The sequence below is a fragment of the Vanessa tameamea genome, chromosome 12, assembly GCF_037043105.1.
Source record: "Vanessa tameamea isolate UH-Manoa-2023 chromosome 12, ilVanTame1 primary haplotype, whole genome shotgun sequence".
Lineage (NCBI taxonomy): Eukaryota > Metazoa > Arthropoda > Insecta > Lepidoptera > Nymphalidae > Vanessa > Vanessa tameamea.
In genome coordinates this window covers 1,263,322-1,288,013 of record NC_087320.1, presented here as the reverse complement: position 1 = coordinate 1,288,013, position 24,692 = coordinate 1,263,322, and the positions used below count along the sequence as shown (strand labels likewise).

Sequence of the window (24,692 nt, the reverse complement as noted above, 5' to 3'; positions counted from 1 at the left end):
CCATAACATCAGAAGCTAACATGAATGTAGTGGTTCCTGTACTGGATTACAATAGTATTAAGGATTTACTACATTTGCGTTCAGAAGATGACAAATACCTCAATGAACACGGCATGATTCGTGGTATATATTATGCTGATATCAAGAGTTACCGGCCAGATTCAAACAAAGAATTTAAGTGCAAAACATCGCATCAAAAAATTCCATTTGAACGAGTGAATGATGACTTTTGTGATTGTGAAGATGGTACGGACGAGCCAAGCACAACTGCCTGTCCTGATGGTATCTTTTACTGTGATACACAAAGCCCGAGAAAGCAAACACTTTCAATATCATCAAGTAAAGTAAATGATGGTATTTGTGACTGTTGCGATGGTTCTGACGAGTGGTTGCACAGTAACAGTGATAAACTTCTGAGCCAAAGTTCACCTAAACATTATAGATTTTATGTAACCCAGTGCCCTAACAACTGTAACAAATGAGTGATAAAAATTAGCACAATTATATGAACTAAGTTGTAAATATTTGTAAATAGTAAAACTAAAGATTGTAATAAATATTACTTTTAGGTGAAAAGAACCAAATAGTAAACTAAATATCTATGGATTTTATTTTATGTACATTATTGTTTAAAACAATTAGAAAGTCTTAATATTATTAAGGATTATCATAATTCCCCTCTTTTCAGTAGCATTACCACGATATGCCAATGCATGAATAATATACATCTGGTAGACTAACACTGTCAAGTATATAGTCTTATCTTATGTTTATTATCATACTACTTACCTTCAATTGCCCTCTGAAAATAAAACCAGTTATTCCTGCATATTTTATTTATTTTGAACTTTACCTCATATCGTTAAAAAATCATCATTTACTAGTATAATTTGTCAACCAATTCATTCACAGATATTTAGGGTGGTAAATTATTTTCACCAATATATGATATGTATATCAATATGTGATATATATTATGTGAGGGTTGTGTAATTGGTGGACTAGTCAAGGTCTGGGCTCTGATATTAAGAGGAAAAGATTTCTTATTATGATCAAACTGAACAATATGGTAAAAAGTATATAAGTAAAGTGAATACCAAACAGTTTTAAGTTTTTTTTAATGTAAATTAGTAAATTTCATCAAAAATAGGTGTTGGTAAATTTTCAAAAGAATTTTATTTTATTTATTAGTTGCTTTTTTTCAATCTCATCACATATTGAAATAGCTGGGTTAAAAAAAGCAGTACTCTGTAGAATGCTAGATGACATACTGAAAATCTTTTTTCTGAACTATTGATGGAAATATTTTTATCAACTAGACTGCTTTAAATTAAGTGTCACGAATGATGCTAATAAAAATTTCGAAAGCTTAGTAGGTACCAACAATATACTAAATGCCCGTCCTGACTTTGTCCAGGTAAAATAAGAATTTTATTACATTCCCAGTCGCAGCGCCGCCTACCGGGTTCAATCCAAACTATTCAGGAACCTACTCACATACACAAAAAAAAGTCGAATCCGATCCAACCATTACATACATACATACAGAATATTTATATATTCAGGTATAGGTACATAATTCATTTTGCTAATTAAATTGTGTTAATACTTTTTCGGTGATCGGCCTAAATCCTTAAACTGTGTATCTGTATTCTGTAGTTGAATGTTTTTTTTTTATTAATTCTTGGTCATGTTCAAGTAATAACTCATTTTCTTATCAATGAAGAGTAGGTAAACATATTGTTGTTAGTACAAAAATAGTCCAAGTGGTCAGGTTCAGAGCTGCAACTTTAGTGTTAGCTAGTTACGGTGGTTTGAAAGAATTAGATCAAAACTATTGTAACGTAATTTGGTAAACGTTTAATTCCTTTTTTTTTGTGGAACCTTAATTTTTGTATACAATTTAATATTGAATTAAGTAGATCTATAATTAAAACAAATAATTATATGCTTCCTACGTATACATAAAATAAAACAGTTTATTTAGTTTTAAAGTAGCGAGGCCAATACTGAATTATACCTAATTATGTGCTATGACATATTAATATTATTTTGCACCGTTACGCCATTGAGGCTTCAAGTTATTGTAAAATGTAAATAAGTATATTAGTTATAGTTGAATTATCTAATCTTCCCCAAAGGTATAATATAAAGTACGTAAAGTTATTATTTAAATAGATACCTAGTAATTTTCTATATTTATCAATACTGACACTGTGAGTATATTACGTACTAACTTACCTACTAATTCTAATTTTTGTGATTTCTTTATTCGAGTGTACAAATGTAAACAGTAACAGCTAGTTACTATTATTAGAATTTAAATTTAGATTTTTCGAATATTTAAAAAAAGACTGAAACTTACTTACTAGAAATGTTATCTTTAGTAATCTTATGTTGTAAGACTTACGTATTAATTTTAAAAAGTCAATAAAAATGTATTTTTCGGTTTATCACTGCCCGTTTTTATTTTTAAAGTCGAAGATAATTTTCAATCTAAGTACATCGAAATCAAAGACGCGTTTGAAATATATCGCGTTTCAAAATTTGAAAAAGACTATATTTCGACATTTTCGTGCTGGGTGGTGAAGGAAAAGGTCGTATTGCATGTTTTGGATTAAATTCTGCCACATACAAATGTGTCCCAAATCTTTGTATTTATCAAATAAAGGTCTTTACTTTTTGCTATATGTTTAGCCAACCTACTAATATGCATTCCTATAATGCTCGTGTTAAGAAATGTTACCTTGCAACTACGAACCGTAGGTCACACATTGACACTACAGGGCTACTCGGTCAGTACACTGTACCCGTCCGCCCAATGTATTGGCCCATCTTACATTATTTTCGCAGTGAATATCTTTGAAAGATTGATACATAAATGACAAAACTACAAGAGAACCATAATTATTTAAAAAAAAATTACATAATAAAGTGATCATATATAATATTTGACAAGATAAAAGACTGTTGTAATTTCTTCATAAATTATAGCTTTTCGCAGGGCCTGGCCATGGAAATAACTGGGATTCTTGACCACTAAAACCCCTACGATCTTTTACTGCACGGTTGTGACGCTGCGAGATCGCTTGCATATAGACACCCACTGCTCCTCGTGCCGTGCCTCGCTTGTGGAGGCGAACCCTTCTTTGGAGCTCTTTTGCATTCGACGATAGTGCGTACAACATATATACGAGGTCACACTTGAATTAGGACACCTTACGCCTACATTCTACAGTTCTATCGTAACGTAAACATGCCGTTACTTGTTTTCATATTCCCTTAAATTCTAAGGATCCAACCACTGGTGGGTTACTTAAGCAATATATTTATTCGAAGAATGAATATGTAATAGCTCAGGCTAACAGTTGAAAAATAAAAACGAAACTGTAAAGAATGCTAAACTAGTGCTAAACTAATCTTAAACATATACACTGAAAAATTCGAAACGCCGTATACACTTAAAATAAATTAATTTTAATTTTTTTTTAATACATATATTCATTAGCATTTTCTGATTTGGACTAGTAGTTTATGAGATATTTGTTATCTCATATTTGTAAGAATATCACCGGCTCTTCCTCTTCCTTATTTTTTCAAACGTAGCCAGGGTTTTTTTATACCATATCATTGTACTTCTCTGTTGTACCAACAGAAAATACTAAAGGCATATAAAAAAAACAGTGTGAGCTTAGCATTACAAAATTAAAGTAGCATTCATTACATTTTTCTCGTATGAGTATCCGATTTTAATGTCTAGAAAATTCTACTCATTCGATCAAATTCGCATTTTCATTCGTTCTTTCTTTTCTTACTTCACTGCTCATTCACTTCTCACTTCAATCCTTCATTTTCATAATTTCGATTCATTCAAATTTTGTTACTAATTGCCGGTGCTCCTCGTGCAATAAGTTTCCAGAAAGTCTTATTATTATTTATTGCATATTACTGGCGTGCTACTAATAAACGTTATTTTACTAAAACTATAACTATATTAATAAGAATTTCAAAAATACAATAATGACAGTGGATGAAGGAATTGATATAACCAAGGATGGCGATCGTGGAGTTCTTAAGCGAATTATCACCGAGGGCGAAGGATCAGACACTCCTAGCGCCGGCTGCCAGGTCACTGTACACTACACTGGAACGCTGTTAGATGGCACAAAATTCGATTCAAGCAAAGATAGAAATGAGCCGTTCGATTTTTTTCTGGGGAAAGGTATGACCGCTATTTTCGTATATTAGATTATGTCCTTAAAGTATTAACATATAATATGTAAAATAAATTCCTGCAGGTCATTAAATTGGCTGTAACAGCAGTGTTGGGTTAGCCTGATTTTACCACTCAATTCTGCTGTATAATTTTAAAATTTTAAATGGAGAGCAAGCCATTGTAACTACAGGCACAAAGGACATAATAACATATTTCTAAAGTTTCTTCACCACAAGAAAAAAAAATTGTCTGATTTCTTAATCGATTTTTTATCTATTGAACAGCATCCATTTATTAGAAATTAAAAATCAAACTATATTTTGACTTGTAAAAGCAAGTTAAGTTTAAAGTTACCAGTGGTTCAGAATATTAATTCTAAGGACCCAACCCGCAAGAAACTTAGTAGATACTCTTTCTCAATCAACATAATAGAATAATATGCATCATTATACACGAGCAGTACTGATTGTACATCAGTCATCATATTCCTGTAATTGTAATATTCATTTTGTGGGAATATTTAATTCTTTATAATGTTACAACTTTGTAAAATGAGTCAAATTAAGTTTGGATTACATTTTTATATTCATTTACAATATAAATGCAAAAAAAAAATGGAAAAACTAAATTGTTTTATTTTATTTAATATATTGTAAATCTTAGAAATAATATTCTATCAGGTATTTATAAGTTTTTCTACTTATATAAATTTTAAAATTTTATTTTAAAATTTATATAAGTTAATATTAGTTTTTACATTTTCTTATTTATTAAAAATGCAATTTTTTTTTTTTTCTATAATTAATACAAAAGTACAAGACAGAAGTAGGCTTAAAGGCAAATAATGCTATAGTGACAATTTATGAACCAATCATTCATTATTGAAGTAATGTATTTAAATTTATTTACATAATGTGTAATGAACTTTGTATATGAAAGTCCCTGAACTTCGCTCACCTTTATTCATACCTTTATATTATAATTTTAGCAAACAGTTACAGTGACAACTTATAAATGTTTCACTTCTGGGCAGACTTCCTTTCATTTTAATAAGGCAATTTACTATTATACTAGTGACCTGCCCCGGCTTCGCACGGGTGCAATGCTGCCACTAAATATACTACAGAATGTCTTACAACATTTACATTTTTTCGGTCATTAGACAATACAAACCGCTATATCCCTGCATTTTAAATCTGTAATATCTTCGAAAATATTCATTTAAATTACATGCTGTAAAGGGCCATATTGATCTATATTAAATGCACAATGTATTCAAGGTACTTAATTGGATAAAGCTTAATGCTGTATATCTTAAAATCACTTCGAAAATAAGACATTATTATTCGTAAAAAGTAAAAAATAAAAAATGGTTATTGTGAGTTATCCCTAAGAGATAGACATATACCACCCCGAACTTTTTTGAATACCTTTTTAAGGAGTACAATATTGTAGTACATTATTTTCATCTATCTTGTAGGGTTGAGCCCGCGTTTGCAATGAAAGCACAAAAAATTTGTTTATTTTCGACATAACTTTGGAAACCTCTAAAATTATCAGTGTTTCTCTACTATTATACTAATATTGTGCATGTATTATACATATAAATCTTCCTCTTGAAACAATCTATCTATTAATAAAAAACCGCTTTAAAATCCGTCGGTAATTTTAAAGATCTAAGCATACATAGGGACAGACAGCGGTAAGCGACTTCGTTTTATACTATGTAATGATTATACACAGCTCCCGCCAGCGGCTTTGCTTGTGGGTTCTCTTGCGTTTTAGGGACTAATTGTCAAGTGTTTGTGTTGTTTTGTGTCATAAAAGAGTTGCCTGCCCTTTTTTGTAGTTCAAGCTTGCTTTATAAGTATACTCTATTCAAATCATAACAGAAAAAAGTCAAATAAACAACATTTGACAGCAAATTGACGCGATATCATTGGCCGAGAGCTTGATTAATCTATGATACTTACTATGGATTTGCGAAAAAATGGCGTTTTGAACGTCGACGAAATGCTATCGGAATTTTGGAAGTAAAATTAAAGTGGAAATAAGTGGTTAAGTGCAATATTGTTGTATTATAAATAAATATATATTAATCATAAACTCCTAACAGTGCATAATATAGTTGAGTTATTAGCAAATCGCATGAAATACGTACATTTAAGGTTTGTTTATCTTTTTTCCCACTTCCATTGGAATAGGCTATATGTACCAGTGGATTAGCCTTGTAAGAGCAACAGACAGGCGAGAGTTACTTCGCATGTATAATATTAGTATAGATTGCTAGCTAGGGATTAAAAGTTGTAACGGATCAGATCCACCAGTCATTTGATCTGTTACATTCATACATGGTGCTAATATATTGAGTTAAGGCTTAGTATACTATTATATGAAATCCGATGCCATGCTTATCGTTTTTAAATTGAATGTATATTCATAATTTAATAATTCTAATAGTGTTTTATTATTCACTCCTAATGTGGACATAGTATATTTGATTTCATCTGACTTGTTTCAGTAGTGCTCTTGGAGGTATAATAAATTATATATATATATATTGTATTTGTAATGATGTAAAAAAAGCGGAACTAGTAGAAATATATTGTCATAAAAAAATATTAAGAGGCGGGGAGTGTTATAATAATCATTTTGTTGCAGATTATAGGTTGAGATTTTTCATCGTATAAGCAAAGCTAAAGTTAGAATTATACGATAGAAAGAATTTAGCTGTTAATATTCATCTTCTTGTATATTAATAGCGTAAGCAGATTTTTGTCCCAGCGATTATGGGACGGTAGCTGCACATAAATAACCGGTCATGGTCTCACATCGAAGAGCTCAAGCCGTAGATGTGCAGAAAATTTAAGATTAATCTTAATTGCAATTTACTTAATTGTTACTATTTAAAAACGAATTACTTTTAGAAAGCGGAAATGAGTTACTGACCGGTTAGAGAGCGGTACTACGGGTGTATAAGAAAAAAAATACGTAAACAAAAGTAAATTGTTATCGACAAAATCCAATTCTAGCTGAACTAATGTATATTATTTGACATTAAAAGATTTCATTTAAATGCAACTTGAAGTTGGAAATGAAATGAAATCAAAACCTTTAATAGGTTTCGAAATACCTAAAAAATGTTTTGTACCAAATGCCATTTCATATTATAAATAAAATAAAAATATTAATTTATCAATATTAACCACACTATATCCTGTATATGGTTTACATTTTCGATAACAAATTACTCGTATACAAAAATAGTTATTACAAACTTTTTTTACTTATATGAACGCAAAAAATATATTACATGGAAGATATCATCATGTGCCATAAAAATATCATTATTAGTTTAATTTATTTGTAAATAAGTAAACAATTTTCATTATTTAAAATACACGATTGATCTGAATTTTTGTATACATAGGTATGTATTACGAAGCACCGATAACGAAATAGTCTTTACCAGCATAGTTATATTTCATTATCAAGGTAAAAACTAGAAAAAAAATGGTATCTCGATACGTTTTAATGGAAGTGGACTAGGACTCTTTCTCAACGATTGGCTTTAAACGAAAAACGTCAAATCTTTTTATTACTTTTGTAGGAATCATTATCTCAGCAATATAAATAAATAATAAATAAATATTGGACAACATCACATACATTACTCTGATCCCAATATCGCAGTTGACGCGAAAACATTGTACAATTGTAAACTTCGCAGCTGTTTTGAATGTCATATCGAAACTCAGAACAATTTTAGGTTAATAGGAAGTTTATCGGAATTTTGCATTTGAATTTTGCATAATTATTTTCTTTAATATACTTTGGTTCTGTAGGTTATGTATTAAATTATGAAGATGATTTCAGCAAAGTGTATTTAACTTAACAATTTAAATTGATTGAATAATTTTGTATATATTTTAGGTGTTTATTAATAATAATCGATATCACTTTTAGTTCTACTAGCTTAATAATTATTTTGTAGATTTCAGTAATTAATGTGATGTTTAACATTCATAGATTCCGTGATAAAGGCATGGGAAATTGGCGTGGCGACGATGAAGAAGGGGGAGGTTTGTGTATTGACCTGCGCCCCGGAGTATGCATATGGCGCGACTGGCAGTTCTCCTAAAATACCACCAAATGCAACGTTGCAATTTGAGGTAAGTTTTAGTTTACAATTTTTCCTTTTTAAAATCATTTAGAGCTTGGCTGGTCTGAGGCCTCTTCTTGTTTGGAGAGATTTAAAGCTTGCTCCTCCACATTGTTCCACTGTGGATCGGTGGTTACACATTTGGAATATTTCATACAATGCATGCAGGTTTCCACACAATGTTTATCTACATCATGTATAATTTACCTCATATGTTTTAAGTTAAATTATATATGTACGTAAATTTAGACCACGACAATTGAATGCACCCAATAAGTGGTTCAAACTCAAACTCCTTTATTCAACATACAAGCATTACACTTACTTATTGGTAGTCAAATTAAACACTACCACCGGTTCGGAAAAGGAAACACCCTGACCTGAGAAGAACCGGCGAAAGAAACTCAGCGGGTCTTTTTTTTTGTCAATCAAATTAGGTATTGTAATTTCAGTAGTTCGGGATGGCAAAATAAAATTATGTTTTTTACAATGATGCTCCAATCTCTCTATATATCTTTACAATCCCTCACAATCATCCGATTGTTTTCCTTATGACAGCTCAATCATATTTAAAATAAGAAATAGTGTTACATGCCAGTATTAAATGTTATCCCATAAAATAGTATTAACTAAAGTTGTACAAATTATTGATCAATTAATTACAATAATAATTGTATATATTTATAATATGTGATATTATTAATGATATAATTAATTATAATATCCTATGACGTAGCACCGTATGGAGGCTAGGGCTAGTCTCGTAACAGTACATATATTGAATATGATTAGAAACAGCCAGGAGGCGATCGTTTCATTCCCACGGTGTGCTATCAATCATAAACTCACTAATTGTATAGTACCCTTTTGCACACAAGCGTTCCTTAATTTTTTTTTTAAATTTGGTTACTCTCACCCATTCAAAAAGCAACAACAATACTAAGAAAAGATTTGCTTGCACACATTCCTACCATAAATTACAAATCTAATCAAAGACAATGAGAATTAGATATAGACAATTTAATTTATTTTTACTGTGTGTATAGGTGCGCACCGAAAATCAGCTACTAGCTGAGTCTACCTGACCATACCATACCATGACCTTTTCATTGGCAGTATTTTTTTTTAATTCATGAATTAAGGTGATTTTTTGTATCTTTTTACTGATCAAATGGTTGGTAAATAAATATCTTTATTATTTTTATTAATACCGGAGGAAATTGTTTTGGTCTTAAGTAAATTATTAATGAAGTTTAAAAATTTCAGATCGAAATGATCGATTGGAAGGCGGAAGATTTAAGTCCAAATAAGAACAAAGGTATCCTTCGGCACATCATCGAACAGGGTTCCGGTTTCGACAACCCCAATGACGGAGCTCAAGTCACAGGTGAGAACTGTTCGACACACTAGTAAGGGTTCTTTACATTAGTCATTACGTTCTATTGGACCAATCACAGGAGTGACAACTTTGACATTCAACTGACGTGCTGTCATTGGCCGATTTTGAATTATCTGTGGTATTTATTATGGATGTTTTCGTACTAGCGATGTTATTAGAACTTTGAAAGTAAAATTTTGGAGCATATGGAAGTAGTTTCTTCGATTGGAATAGGTCATAGTTATAAATTATTTTTTTAAATGGCTGTTTGTAACGCCTTATTTCACGATAACATTATGATTTAATAAATTCATTACACTCTTTGAAGTGTATGTTGTATCGAAATCAAATCGCAAGGTGAAATAATAGTGCAACGTATTTATATGTAAGGTTCAAAATGAAACATTTCTGACGTCAAGTTTCGTCGTACATACACGAGACACCTTGTGATGTTAGATACGGGTTGTCAACCTTTGTGATATTGTCGTTACCCTAGGTATGTATGTCTGTACGTATATGCGTGTATCTTTGTTTCCAAATATTTATATTGAGGCGGTTATGTCTTCGATATAAAATTTGTTTTTATTATTATTTAAAGAATTAAAGTTATTTTCACTGTTTGATTTTTCAAATATTATCAGAATTAACTTATATGTAGATAAAAGCTATTACCGGTTCGGATATAAATATTCACGAGAAGAATCAAAAGAAAATTATAGAATTTTTTTTATTGTACATATCGCGATGTGATCTGATCTCTCAGTCGCGAGTTTTAGAAACCATCTAACAAGTAATCGCCGTATCTCTTATAAGTACTTATACCTATTTGGGTCAGAACTCAGATGACGTAAGCGGGCGGTGAGTTTACATCATTTACTACAAATACATTACATGCGTATGTACATGTGTTATTTCTAAGACCAAATAATTGTTACAAATGTGCGTAAATATTGTGGTATCGTCGCTTAAGCTTCTATACTAGAAAGTACTACTACTAAAAAAAACTAAAATAGCTTACGGCGCTAATGTCTACGGGCAGTGGTGACCATTTACCATCAGGTGACCCATTAGCCTGTCCGCTGCCTGCCTATGTTATAGCAAAAAGAATTGTTATAAATTGTTTTTTTTTTAAATGGACTAAAAAAAATATTTCAAGTTCAAAATATTACTAGTTGATGCACACTTCGCTGGCCAAAATAGGGAAATGATCAACGCTATTAAGAAATAAAATAGCAAATCCACGAACGATTCCGCGTGGACTGGTCACAGTCTCGTACCGACATATGCAGTAGTTTTCACGTGATAACGCATAAAGAAAAAATACTCGATACTTCCGAAAAGCCCTCACCGCTTTTTTCCTTAAAATTTCTTGTATTCGTGTATTTTCACTCGCTGAGCACGATTATGATATTATAAATTGGCTTACGTTTCATTTGAAAAACGATTTATTTTTTATGTTTATTGTACTAATATATATTTTAGAGGAAAAAAATAATAGGTCATCAGAAGAAATTTTTGTTCAAAAGAATTATCCTGTAGAACCAGTCATGGGCTTTTGGAACTTAATCCTTATGATTAGTTAAATGTGTCGTGCACTAAATATATAAATCGGAAAGGGTAGACTATCGTGACGTACTTAAGTTAATTATGAATTTATTTAAATATATTAATACAACAAACTGTAATAAATACTTATTATTTATCCTTTCATAGACTGTCTCGTGGGTTTAATGGCTTATGGTGTCGCAGGCCTCTTAGGGTAATCTCTTGGTTAATATCCGTTACGGTCACGTATGCTTCATAATGGACGCGTTAGATACAGCCCAGGGGCTATGTCTAACCATTTCAGCTCTTTTGCGCGCTTTATGAATAGAAAAACTTTTCCCTTCGCATCCTCACGGCGCCCTTTATATGATTGTTAATTAATCCAATTGTGTGACTACATGCGTATCGGGTAACGACGCGTCATGCCAGCATTCCATTATATGGCTTCGTTTACAATTTTATTTACGAAGATTTTATGTAAACAGGCGTTTTCATTTATATATTTGAAAGTTGTTTTTGCTTGTCACTAAAAATAAAACAAAAAGTTAAGCTTTACTTTAGGGTTACGTGCGGGTAGATGTTACCGACTGAGTTATTGTATATTACATTATAGATGGCACACACACATAGATGGCGTAAGGATTACTTAATATTCCTTGCCGTCCAAATATCTAAGGGAAGCTCGTCTAGATTCTAATTATGTTGTAGTTAATAAAATAATAATTTCTATAAAAAGTTATAATTAAAAAAGTACCTAGAAACAGTACAAAGATCTCCTTTCCTCTTGAGGCTAGGATAGACTAGACTTATTCCACCGCCTACTCCAATTCTCAAGTCTTTCATCCCAGCCTCCTATCTCTTTAACCAATCAACCCGAAGACTAATGTGTTAAAAGAATTAAAATGAGCTAGTTTAGAAATAAATTACTTAAGGACGTAAAAATAACTATTAAACAACATTCTATATACTATTTCAGTGGAACTCGAAGGCAAGCTTCAAGACGGCAAAGTATTTGACACGCGCACCGTATCGTTCGGCCTCGGCGAAGGCAGCGAAAGCAACATTTGTGAAGGCATCGAGAGAGCGTTAGAAAAGTTCACACTCGGTGAAAAATCCCGACTAACCTTGCAACCTAAATATGCGTTTAAAACGGAGGGGAATACTGAAATGGGCGTGCCTCCCAACTCGGTGGTAGATTACACCGTGAAGCTTGTGAGCTTCGAGAAGGCCAAGGAGCCGTGGTCGATGGATGCCGAAGAGAAGTTGCAGCAGTCTAACATATGGAAAGAGAAAGGGACGGACTATTTCAAAGCTAGCAAGTTCCAGCTCGCTATTAAGAAGTATAAAAAAGTTGTGACAATGCTGGGAGGTGAGTTTGTAGTACTTTTATTTATATTTTCTGCTTTGGTAACACTAAGTATAAAACTCAAGTTTGTAAACAAATTCACGCTTGTATAGTCTAAATTTAAAGCTTATAATATATTTTCTAAGAAACCTTATTAGAATGTAATGCTAATACTTTGACAAAAAAGCTAATTTAATTAATGTACCCACCACTCCCAGACCTGCCTGAAGATGCAAACGAAGCAGAAGAGCACAAAGAGCAAGCTAAACAGTTGCTGCTATCTACTCACTTGAACCTAGCTCTGGTGTACCTCAAGGTGACTCCGGCCCACCACTACAAAGCTCGTGAACACGCAGCCAAGGCCCTCAAACTCGAACCGCAAAACGTGAAGGGCCTGTTCCGGCTCGGACAAGCGCTCCTGGGTCTGGGAGAAGTAGACCAGGCCCTGCAGAACTTCCAGAACGTTATCGAACTTGAGCCGCAGAACAAGGTAAACAGAGATTGAGAGAATGTGCATCATTGGTGGAGTTGACATCATTTTATGTTTTAATTAGTCATTCTCGTAAAAATTTTGGCCTCTTTGAGAGGACTTAGGAGAGGAAAGCTTGGAGCTTGTTCCAGCGCGCTAGTCTAGAGTGGTTTATTCGTTACACTTGTGGCAGAATGTCCACCATATTTATCTCCACCTCCACCATGATGAATTATGAACACAATAATTTAAGAACATACGTACATACACTGGTATTCACCTGGATTTAACATGCAATTTACGGTTATGATTGTCTTGTTTAATTAATATTCAATAGTTGTATTTGCATTACAAGTAAAAAAAAATATTTTTTCATATAACAAAGAAATGCATTGCCTTTTAAGGTAATAACCTCTAAGTGAAGGACTAATGCAGACTCGAATGGAAATACACAACTTAAAAGGACGTATAGTATTTATCTATATGTATATCTTATACATAATAATGAAAAAAGAACGAAGCATTCCATAGGCACACTGTTAGATACCTTTTCAGGAACCTATTTCAAAGTAACTATTAATGTAATGAAACTTAACAATTTCTCTAATCTCGGTGTCATCTCAGCCAAATCTTTGTATGATAAGTAGTAATAATATATAAAGAGCTTTTAAATTGTGATCGCTGCCTGGCAATGAAAAAACATATCATACATGTAAGACTGTAACAACGGCACTGAAAGCATGTCTGTACAGATATCTGTACATATTACCGATATTAGAGCTGATATATATCTCCAGGCGGCGGCGAACCAGGTGATCGTGTGCCGAAACGCGATCGCGCTGCAGAAGAAGCGCGAGATGCAGCTGTACGCCAACATGTTCGATAAGTTCGCCATCAGAGACGCGCAGGTAACGTTATATATTTGCTACTTTATATTTTTTAGATAGCAACGTTGGAGCATACGGCCCACTGGATTTATCGCGAGCCTGGAAACAGGGGTCGCCAACCTTTTTCTATTCAAGATGGTTTCTTTAAAGCAAAAGTAGTATGGCCTATTGCTTCGAATATTACAGTTATGATATAATTGTGTGTAACCTATGACTAGTTTTACATACGAAAATGCAATTCTGTGCGTAATTTTCTCATGAAACAAATCGTGATCCAACCTCGGATTGAGAGACATTGCTTTATAGAATTATTTATGCACAACTGGCACTTAAGACGTAAGACTTAGTTACATGTTATTTTTTTTCGTTCAAGGCGGAGAAACAAAGAGCTAAGGCGGAGATCGATGTCATCGGCGAGAAAGTAGGCGAGTGGGGAAAGGGGGAAGGCGAGTGGACCGACGAGCAGAGAGACAGGAAACCTACGGAGTTTGAAAAGGAGAATCCTAACATTCTCTTGTTGGATAAGGATGGACAGTTTGAGAACATGTGATCTTCTGTATCGTAAATGTACCAATCAAACAGATTTGCTTAAGTGTGTTTAGTGGAAATCATTCAAATGTGAAAACTGCATTAATTTACTGCTATTTCGACTTTGTGCTTAATTATTTAGTAAAACTTATAATGTACATTAGCCTGTTTGTAACGATTTGCATTTTAAAACACAATATGATTCATGAATTTGTCTTAAATTTAATAGAGCACATAATAAAATATAAATGTTGCCACCTCACACTGAATTCCAATTAACGAATGCAGTTTTCACAATGTTTAAAGCATAATCTTATTAATATATGTATGTATGTACGTATATGAAATGTATGTGTTTATTTAAATGTAACCAGAGTTCACGATAAACAATACATTTACATATTCAAAATGCAAATCTCGTTTGGTCAAGTACCTCACGCAGTTGAAGTCTAGATCTCCGCACCAAAATGTAATTTACGATGTAAGTTAATTTGTTTCTACAATATTTGTAGGTGTGTAATATTATAGCGTGACTGGATCTACTGTGGAATATTGAATTAATTTCAAGGTATTTCCCAGTCATTTCGTTTTAATTGGGGATTAAGGGACCCTTAGTTACTGTATTTAAGAAACGATTCGTTTTGCTTACGAGGCGAAATTCAGAAGCAGCAATTGGTATGTTTCTTAAAGATCAAAAGCCCTTAAGTAATAGATAGCAGGGCGAATTTATGAAGACGGATACTAGTGTTTAAATAAAATAAAGTCAATTAGACTGTTCTACTATCAGTAACGAAAACGAATCGTTTTTTAAATACGGATCTGTAATGAAATTGATAGATACATGTGTGTAGATTCCATTAATGTATTTTAATATACCGGTTCCTGGTTTTAAATCTTACCTGATTAGTTTATATCAAACGCTAAAATAGTTTATAGATCTTTATGTAAATTCTGTTATTGATTATGAAGCTTCTGTTGTCTTTTTAGCAAAGTTTGAATAAATTTCAATACTTAATTCTTCTCTTATAACTATAAACTTTTTGTCAGGTACTTCGAGGTGTAGTAATTTGTATATAACTCTGTACAACATAGTTTTGCTCTTCTGTATGTGGAACAATGAATTTACAAATAAACTGTTATGAGGACTTAGTTGTTTTTTTATTATAAGCTTCTTGACAAACCTGACCATTTATTGTTTCCATTAAGTCCAACATGGCTGACACTAGCACGATACATGCTATTTTGTTCATATCGATTGAAGTTCAGTTCAATACGAATCGATTTAATTCAGTTAGAAGTTCGGTGCATTCGAACTTATAAGTAACTAACGATGTTTTTCACCAACACCGAGCACAAGTTGAATTATAAACAACTAAGAAATCAGTAGTGCTTGCCTGGCTTTGAGTCTGCGTTCATCGGTTAAGATTCATGCGTTCTTAAACACGGCCGTCTCGGCTTAGTGTGCATTGTTACTAATTAAAAATATATTAAACAAACACCCTCTTGTTGAATGTTTGTAGATCAACCGTTGCTATGACATAATCCAATATTAGTATATATTCGGAAATTATTAAGTACAATTAAAATTTATTCTAATGTAATTACGATATGTAAACCCGTTAAACTGATGTATGTGTACTAATCTGAAAGTGTTTGACATCTGTGGTCTGTTTGATTATTGGAGACTCGACGAAAAAGCGAACTTCACAAATAAATAAAATGATCATACTAGTCAGATTGTTTATTATGTCAAATATGGTTCAATACAATTCAGATTGGAGTGTCCCATCTACTTAACTGAAAACATGCTTACAATATTTTATAGTTACTTTTGAAATAGCACATTAATCACGTAAAACCTATTTACCCTATAATTATGTATATCTGTTTTATATAACGTACAAAAATATTAATAACAAAAACTATAATTACTGTATTTATGGAGGCATGTATATGCAGAGGTAGTTCGGTACATTATAACATTACTGTAAAGCCGGATCACACAAACAACCCCTAGATGGCGTTACAGCGGAAACAAAAACGAATCTATTAAATAGTAATATAAAAAAATACAAAACACAAAATGCATATAAAGGCAAATTACTGGATATATCCAATGGCGAATAAAAAAAAAATTAAAAATATATTATGCGTTATAATAAAAATCGATCTTTTAACCTTTAAAAATTATGCAATAATGTAAACAATGGGATGTAAGTAACATAGGATTAAAATCCAAGAAAATCATACAATATAAATGTAGTTTGTAATTATGCTGTACCGGCGCGTTACATTATATTCTAAGCAAAAAAAAAAGTTAACTTTGATCAAGCTTTACAGTGTATCGTCTTACAAGCAATACGAGCTATCTTATAAAAAAATCCATTTAGGAATTGAATACATAGAGAACAGCAATTTCTATTTACAATTGTAATCTTGTCGCATAACATACGTACTTTTTAAATTATTTCACGACGAATACTGCTAAATGCTGTGTAAATGTTATAGGAACCCTTGCCACCTGTCTATTATTAATATATTGCTGTAAGAAGGCTGACTGTTGTACCGTTTCCATATCTTACGCGACAAGAAAATCTTACTTAAACATTTCCATATATCAAAATACATCGACAAATTAGATTCGACACGAGAGAAAAATAAATTCTATCGATGATCTATTATGCAATACTTTAGAAGCACTAAAAGAATAATTGAAACGCAATTTTGCTCACTACGCGTAACAGGACCGGGCTTAGGTTCAACTTCACATTCATATAAATTAATCCGATATTTTATTTATCGATATCGAGCGAGATTGACTCGCGAAGCGATTAATTGTAAACCCGGTCCCAAAGCTTACATTTTAAGACAGATTTAGATGGAATCTATTTTGTACACATATCGGGTATTGAGGTAGTATTGTGTAACCATCACTATCGGAGGCTGTTTCGCTTACTTATCGAGTTATCAATATAACGCATCCGTAAAATAGAACCACAATACCCTGTGCTCGATTATAACCTAATAACCTAAAGCTAGGGACAATAAGATCGCAAAGGCTACAATTATGAAAATTTTCTCTTATCAAAAATAATATTTAGTAAAATTAGTAAAATATCTTGTTTGTAAAAATAGTAAATAGTAATGAAAATTCATTCATATACGATTCTTAAATTTAAATTAATCTATTTTAATACATAAAATGTACTCGAACAGTTTCAAATAGATGTCTGAATAGAAGGTAATTCTTATCAGGTACAACCAATAGCGTCTTTTAAGACTCTATTCCTTACCATAAATACTCTTTATCTCAAAGATGCGTGAAAATCTATACATTATTGCTACCTTTGCGACGAAATACACATAGAAACTGTTATCATTTTATTATGAATATAGAAGTTTTGCATAAGTACTATGACATTGAACGATGAGGTTTATATAAGACTATGTAACACCACCAAATATTTATACGCTATGTACTGTCGTAACGGAACAAAATGCACTGCGACGCCGAACATTTCAGAGAACCATAGATATCGATCACACGGATAGGTAATCTTCACAAAACGTCTAATTTATACCGTGTAGATGGTCGCAGTGTATTTTGCAGCAAAGCTAACGTTTATTGACAGCTACCCTGCGCTGTAGTCTGTAAATTTGGAACATTAATCATCCACACTTTCCCACTGCACAATTTTATTTACACGAAATTATACGGTAATTCATTTACTCGAGAGTGGGTATACATTGACGAAACACATATTAAAACTAAAACTACAGCGCAGTTACACCAAACGAGAATGAATGAAATTTCGACAGGGGAAGTACTCATAGATGCTGCCACGGCAGATCAATTCGCTATCAACAGCTTTAAAAGTTCCTTTTCGAACGGATTTAGTGAAGTAACTTCCCCATCAATTTTAATGCAATAATTTTGTAATTTCTCAAGCATGTCACTCGACTTGCTCTTGCGTTGTCATTTCTAATCGGCGTTTAAACCGGATTGATTGATATTCGTCGCCCAGCACCGCTTCCGGTACGGCCGTTCCGCGTGTCTATTTCCGTCGAAGCCCAAATTTTAATCAAAAGCTAAACAGCTATTTCATAATTTTTTAATTCACATCTGACTTTTTTTCCCGGATTTACCTCCATTACATTATTAAGTTCATTGAACTTATAAATACATTACAGTCTTTGGATACTTTTATCACTAAGACCCCTTCGCCGCGAAATTGTAAATAGTTTACTCTCTCGAAAATATATTTCGGAGTTCATTTCTTAGCATACATTTTTCATTTCTTTTTTTGTTTTTAAACCTACATTTTGTCATGCAGTAACCTGCGACCCTTTTGATTTCTCTCCTCTCGTTTTAACGTGAGAACGTGCACGAACTTTGACCGCATATGGACGTACGGCTATCGTATTATGCTACACTTTGGAATCCCTCACAGAGATTTAAGGGTTATATCAAAACCGTGAGTCGGCAAGCGCGACTCAATGTGGTTACACAATTTTCGGATACTTGTTAGTATTCTGTCCATATGGGTAGGTTATATGATAGCGTCCTTATTCAATACTTTAGGTATAACGTAGAGTTCGTTGACACAATAATTTGCAATACACGAAGATTGAGAAACTCGAGATGAATACATTATAAGAGCAGAATAGTACCGATCTCGCGATTACCAAGCTCCTTGCGATCTGTTCGTAACATACCAGAACGAGGACGCGTAGCGGACGCTGTTTGTCTATCATAAATAATGTATCTTTGTACTTGCTGTTACGTTACACTCTCTAGACTTATATCTAAATATACATAAAAATATCACAGCACTATCGATTCACTTACACTAAAGTCACGACGCTTTGCGTTCGCAACTTTGAATAAAATAATAAAAAAGGGAATCGAAATTGAAATGCATGAAAATGCCACCGCTGTCTCGTTTACTCTTAGACCTCCCCCTCCCCCCGACATCCTCTCCTAGGTCTCTTGTGATTAATATCTGTTTCCTGCCGAACTAGGAGAGCCGATTCAATGTCGGTGAAGTGGGCGGTGGCTTCAGGATCAAGCATTAGAAAATGCAAATTACAACGTGCCGCAAAAATGTACCAAAATATTTACAAAAAGCCGATTTTACCAAAACATCTTAAGCCTAAACCTTTGGAAATCATTCGAAACGATCGTTTTCGATGTCGACTACGATAAACATCGCTGTTTGAGAATGTTTCACTAATACAGAAGTCTAAATGATGTTCGGTAGACTGGAACAAGGGCATGTAAGTTGTCTACAGTTTTTGTGACCTGAATTCAGCAACATACAGGCGTATGTTTATCGTAGGAATCAGGGTTTTCAATTTATCAAATTAGATACAATTTTAAAGTTCGCTAATTTAACCCTCGAACTCGGTCGACAGTCGGCGCAAATTTAAAATACGTCTGCAACGAAGGGAAAGTGCATAAGGCAGTCACTCTAACCTCTCATGCAAGTAAATTTCATACACAACATACAACACAAACTCTATGAGACGACATATACATATTTCGAACATTACAGTGTAAGCGAATATAAGAGAAAAACTTAACTAAATGAGGTAGCGTTACTATGAATTATGATAACATTAACCGTCTAATGTTTGGTGGGATATATGTTAAAAATGTATATCATATCAACATTAAAATAGAGCCTATTGTATAATTGAGGTACATCATCGTTTCCGTCTGAGGTAGCTGCGGGGCCGGCCGGCGCTCCCGGCCCGGGACCGGCCGGCCGGAGGTGTAGATACAAAAATATGTTCGTCGCGTTGACACTTCAAAATATATCGGCGTTCATCATCGAGAGTCGGCTGGACTCCAGCACGTCGGGGAACACGCGCGTGAGCAGCGGCTCCCAGCCCGGCCCCGCGTGCTTGATGGTCAGCAGCGGGTCGATGTGCAGCATGTGCTCGTCCGGCTCCGCGAACTCCGGCCCGTACTCGGCCGGCACGACCGGCGCCACCGGGGCCGCCGGGGCCGCCGGCGCTGGGGTGCCGATGTCGGCCGGCAGCACGTTAATGAACTCCACGATGTTTTTCAGATTCGCCGTGTCCTCGAAGATTTCCAGTTCTTTCTCGATGATGATCCGATCGATGTCGTCCGACTCCATGGTGCTGTCGTCCGGTTCCTGGAACGAGTACGTTTCGGAGATGTCGACGTGCAGGCGAGCGTTCGTCAAGTTGCCGTCCAGTTGCGGGGCGACTTCTATGATCGATTGACTCATATTGATTTCGTTTATGTCGATTTCTGTGGGCGACTCCTCCTCGTCCAGGGTCTCCGTGCTGTCCGATTCCGAGTCGTCGATTATATTCGGGACGTTTTCTGTACACTTTTTGTACTTTTTACCGTCGACTTTGTGCATTCTGCGCAAATGTTTGTGCCAGTTCGGATAGCTGGCGAATGTTTTCGAACATATTGGACACTTGTAAGGCTTGGATCCGGTGTGGACGTTCAGATGCTGCTGCAACTGACCAATTTTCACGAAACCCTTTCCGCAATATGTGCACTTATGGCTTTTGGTTTCAGAATGAGTTTTTATATGTTCGATGAGGCGATTCTTGGCGTTATAGACCTTTCCGCATACTTTGCAGAGGTGCAAAACTGTTTCAAAGTGTTGGGGGACATGTTTCAGGATAAGGTATTTCTCGCTGTAATTTCGATTGCAGACCGGACAGATATAGAGCTTTTTCTTGTGAACATCCAAGTGACGTTCGCATGATTTCAGAGTGGGGAACAGTAGACCGCACTGCCGACACCAGTTCTGCTGTGTACGGTGTTCACGTTGATGGGTGATCAAATCTTTTGGTGTGGAAAATCTATAAAAAGAAATATATTTAATTACACTTATGCCAGTTAGCGAAAGCATCTTTCGAACGGAGTGTCCCAGGACACTTCTCATTTTTTTTTGGAACATATTATGAAATAACATGCAATGATATAAATTTAAACTGAAAAAAAAATATGAAGACAGTGTATGACAAATTAATAAGTAATTTTACAGGCCCAATGTCTATGTATTGCGGTGACTACTTATCATAAGATTGGACATTTGCACAAAAGTTATTAGTGTTTAAACCACAACATTGATTAAAATATCATCTTACATTTTCTGACAGCCTTCCTCAGGACACATAATGCAATGGATAGCGTGCGCGTCTCGGAGATGTTCGCGGAGCCGCATCTCGGTGGCGTAGCGGTGTCCGCACTGGAAACACACAAATGGCTTCCCATTTGCGTCCATATTAGCTTGGCAGGCAGACATGTGTGTCACCAGCAGGGACAGGCGGTTGAATGTTTTATGGCAAATGTCACAGCTGTAAATGACAAAGAGAAGAATTCAATTGATTGTTTTGAAATCCAAATGGTTGGATCATGTTTAAAAAGAGGTTGCATTTAATTGCTTCTTTGTACATACACTCACCAGAATCTATCCTTCATGAAATGGTTATACGAATGATCACTGAACACTGAGTACTTTTCAAAATGTTTCCCACAGACATTACATGTGTAGACTATGTCTTCGTTGCCGTGTTCGCAAGAGAAATGAGCGTCAAACTCAACTCTATCCTTGTAAATGAGGGGACAGTATTTACATGAAATTCCGCCCAACTGTTCTATGTAACTTTCTTCTTTATCAAAATTTTTATGTATTATTGATTGATCCTCATTGTCTTCACCAAAATGTTTTTTCATATGCTCCTTAGCATTCTCTCGACTTGATATATTCTCATTACAAACTGGACAAAAGTATATAGAAGCAGAGTGCAAATCTATATGTTCTTTACAGCCTTCGAGTGAATCAATTTGATTGTCGCAAGCTTGGCATTTGAAAGGTGGCATATCTGTATTGTTGTGAATTATTTGATGCAATTGAAGCTCTTTTTTAGTTGTAAATCTGAAATAAGTTAAAAATGTATCACATAGTTTTCTCAAGGAATTTTTTCAAGGAAGGAGTAAGCTTTAATTAAAACTTGAAATTAATACTTACTCTTTATTACATGATGAGCATTTGAATCTGTGCATTACTTTGATATGTTCCTTGAGGGATAAAGATTTAGAAAATAATTTTGAACAATGTTCACACCTGAAAAATAAAGTTACAGTTACAATTTCAAAAGACATCACCATTATAACTTGGTGGTAAGCATGATGTGCAAGCCCGTCTAGGTAGGTACCACCGACTCATCAGATTTTCTACTGCCAAACAACAGTATTCAGTATTGTTGTCAAGGGACATAACATCTTAGGTTGGTTGCACATTGGCTATGTAAGGAATGAGAAATATTAATATTTCTTACACCACCATTGCCTATGCGTGCTGATGACCACTTACCACATGGTCAAATTGCTCGTCTGCCTATATATATATAAAAAAATAAATTATAAAGGTTGTAAAACTGTACTTGATTATATTTAAAACATTAAATTTTCAAAACATTAGGCAGTTAACAGAAAATTTTATGGGAAAGATATTATAACACATTAATAATTAAATGAAACTCACTTGAATCTATCTTTTATGACATGGCTTGTATAACAGTGGCCGCGGAAACTCGGATAGCCAGCTATCTCCTTATGGCATACCACACATGTGTACACTATATCTTTACTTCCAGTTTCATGTTTAATGTAATGTGAATCATACTCTTTTTTGTTAGCATATGTAATATGACATATGTGGCAGTATATACCACCGACTAAATCAATTGTAGTGGGTTTAGGGCTCCGGTATAAAGCTGAGCTTGAGCTCTCCGGGTCCATTTGGGTGAGTGAAGCCATTTTAGATCTTTTTGCTGAGTGCTATCCATTTATTAAGCATCTATGTCTGTCAAACGAGGGGTTCCATGGTTGCTATGTGTAATATTTCCTTTAGGCATCTTTTTGCACCTACATGTTTTGGATGTTGATTTCGACCTTAAATAACATCCAAAAAATAGTAATTACATATTTAAATACACTTGTGTTTACTTTAAATACGTAAGAAGTTTCAGTCTAACTTGTAAGATAATGTAAATTTTAAATTTCGGTGTAAGGAAATCTTGGCGTGTAAACAATGTTATCATAAGTTCTGAGGTCAAAGGATTATCAGTCATGTTTTTCTCGAAATATTTTAAAGATACGATTAGAATAAGCTAAAAACCGATAGTAGAAATATATTAATTTCAATTCAAATCATAATTCATCAAAAATACATGTACAAGTAGAGATCTGTGCATATTTCCGTCACCCGCGACCTTGACTAAAACAGAATTATTCCAAAAAAACTACTAACATGAATTTACGTATAAAATTATAATTAATGCACCAATCTGAAATTGTACACGTAATTTTAGAATACATTTCACTAAATTACACTGAAATTCCTTAAAACATAAAGTCATCAGTAAATTTGTAGGCCGATGTGCGGCTTAAGTATCGCATTAAGTTATAATATATGAATGAATACTTACAAAATCGGGTAAAAACTTATAAATTTGCATCGGACAGGAGTCCCACTTTACATTTTACATAACAACAGCCGAAATAAAACTTAAACGATAAAAAATGTAACGCCGGACGACAAACAACGCCAAGAAAACGTGTGAATTTTGATTTTTGACATCTGTGGAGCATCTATAGTTGTAGAAAAAAAATCGATATTCAAATTGGATAACGCTGGTTCACATAGTTGTTCTATAAACTTTGAAGACATAATGGCACTCCTTTTTTAAATTACAGTTAATTTTTAATGTCGTGTATTTGAAAATGAATATAATAGCAATATTTATTGGAAAAATATTATAATATTCAATAAAGATTATTTTAAATGTATCTTATAATGCATTTTACAGTTTGACATAGATTTAATTGTTAGTTTAGACTAATAGACCAACGTATTGAGCTTGAGGAATACATAATAATTAATTGATTTATACAACACGTGATTAACAATTTAGATAATTAATATTGTTTTATCGCATTGCCTGTAGTAACTGTCGTGTAAGCCAGGTACTCACCTGAGTTTCCTATATAGATTGATTTAGTTACACCGTTCATTAAATAAGTATTTTTGTTTAAGTAATAAACTAAAAAAAATCATTAAAAAAATATCTATTTTTTTGTTAGGCTCTGTACATTAGTCGGCTTTTT

General features: G+C 33.7%; 2 protein-coding genes across 2 annotated transcripts; one reads left to right on the top strand and one right to left on the bottom strand.

The window, feature by feature from the left end:
• The first annotated feature begins 3,843 nt into the window (after positions 1-3,843).
• LOC113402417 (FK506-binding protein 59) lies at positions 3,844-15,675 on the top strand. The gene is made up of 7 exons (XM_026642658.2): positions 3,844-4,222; positions 8,246-8,388; positions 9,645-9,765; positions 12,278-12,670; positions 12,865-13,136; positions 13,913-14,023; positions 14,376-15,675. Exons 1-7 carry the CDS (start codon positions 4,021-4,023, stop codon positions 14,550-14,552), a joined length of 1,419 nt encoding a protein of 472 aa, XP_026498443.1. The 5' UTR covers positions 3,844-4,020; the 3' UTR covers positions 14,553-15,675.
• A 581-nt stretch (positions 15,676-16,256) lies between these two features.
• LOC113402424 (zinc finger protein Xfin-like) lies at positions 16,257-24,266 on the bottom strand. Its single transcript, XM_026642665.2, has 6 exons — positions 24,014-24,266; positions 23,068-23,477; positions 22,552-22,647; positions 21,985-22,458; positions 21,668-21,877; positions 16,257-21,379 (listed from the first exon to the last, which is right to left on the bottom strand). The coding sequence occupies exons 2-6, from the start codon at positions 23,340-23,342 to the stop codon at positions 20,341-20,343; spliced, it is 2,094 nt and encodes a 697-aa protein (XP_026498450.2). The 5' UTR covers positions 23,343-23,477; positions 24,014-24,266; the 3' UTR covers positions 16,257-20,340.
• Positions 24,267-24,692: the final 426 nt, after the last annotated feature.

Coding starts and splice junctions, on each gene's coding strand:
- LOC113402417 (XM_026642658.2), top strand. CDS start 4,021: ATGACAGTGGATGAAGGAATTGATATAACCAAGGATGGCGATCGTGGA. Junction 4,223..8,245: donor CGATTTTTTTCTGGGGAAAG/GTATGACCGCTA, acceptor TAACATTCATAG/ATTCCGTGATAAAGGCATGG. Junction 13,137..13,912: donor AACTTGAGCCGCAGAACAAG/GTAAACAGAGAT, acceptor ATATATCTCCAG/GCGGCGGCGAACCAGGTGAT.
- LOC113402424 (XM_026642665.2), bottom strand. CDS start 23,342: ATGGCTTCACTCACCCAAATGGACCCGGAGAGCTCAAGCTCAGCTTTA. Junction 21,878..21,984: donor TTCATGAAGGATAGATTCTG/GTGAGTGTATGT, acceptor TGTCATTTACAG/CTGTGACATTTGCCATAAAA. Junction 21,380..21,667: donor GAGGAAGGCTGTCAGAAAAT/GTAAGATGATAT, acceptor TTCTTTTTATAG/ATTTTCCACACCAAAAGATT.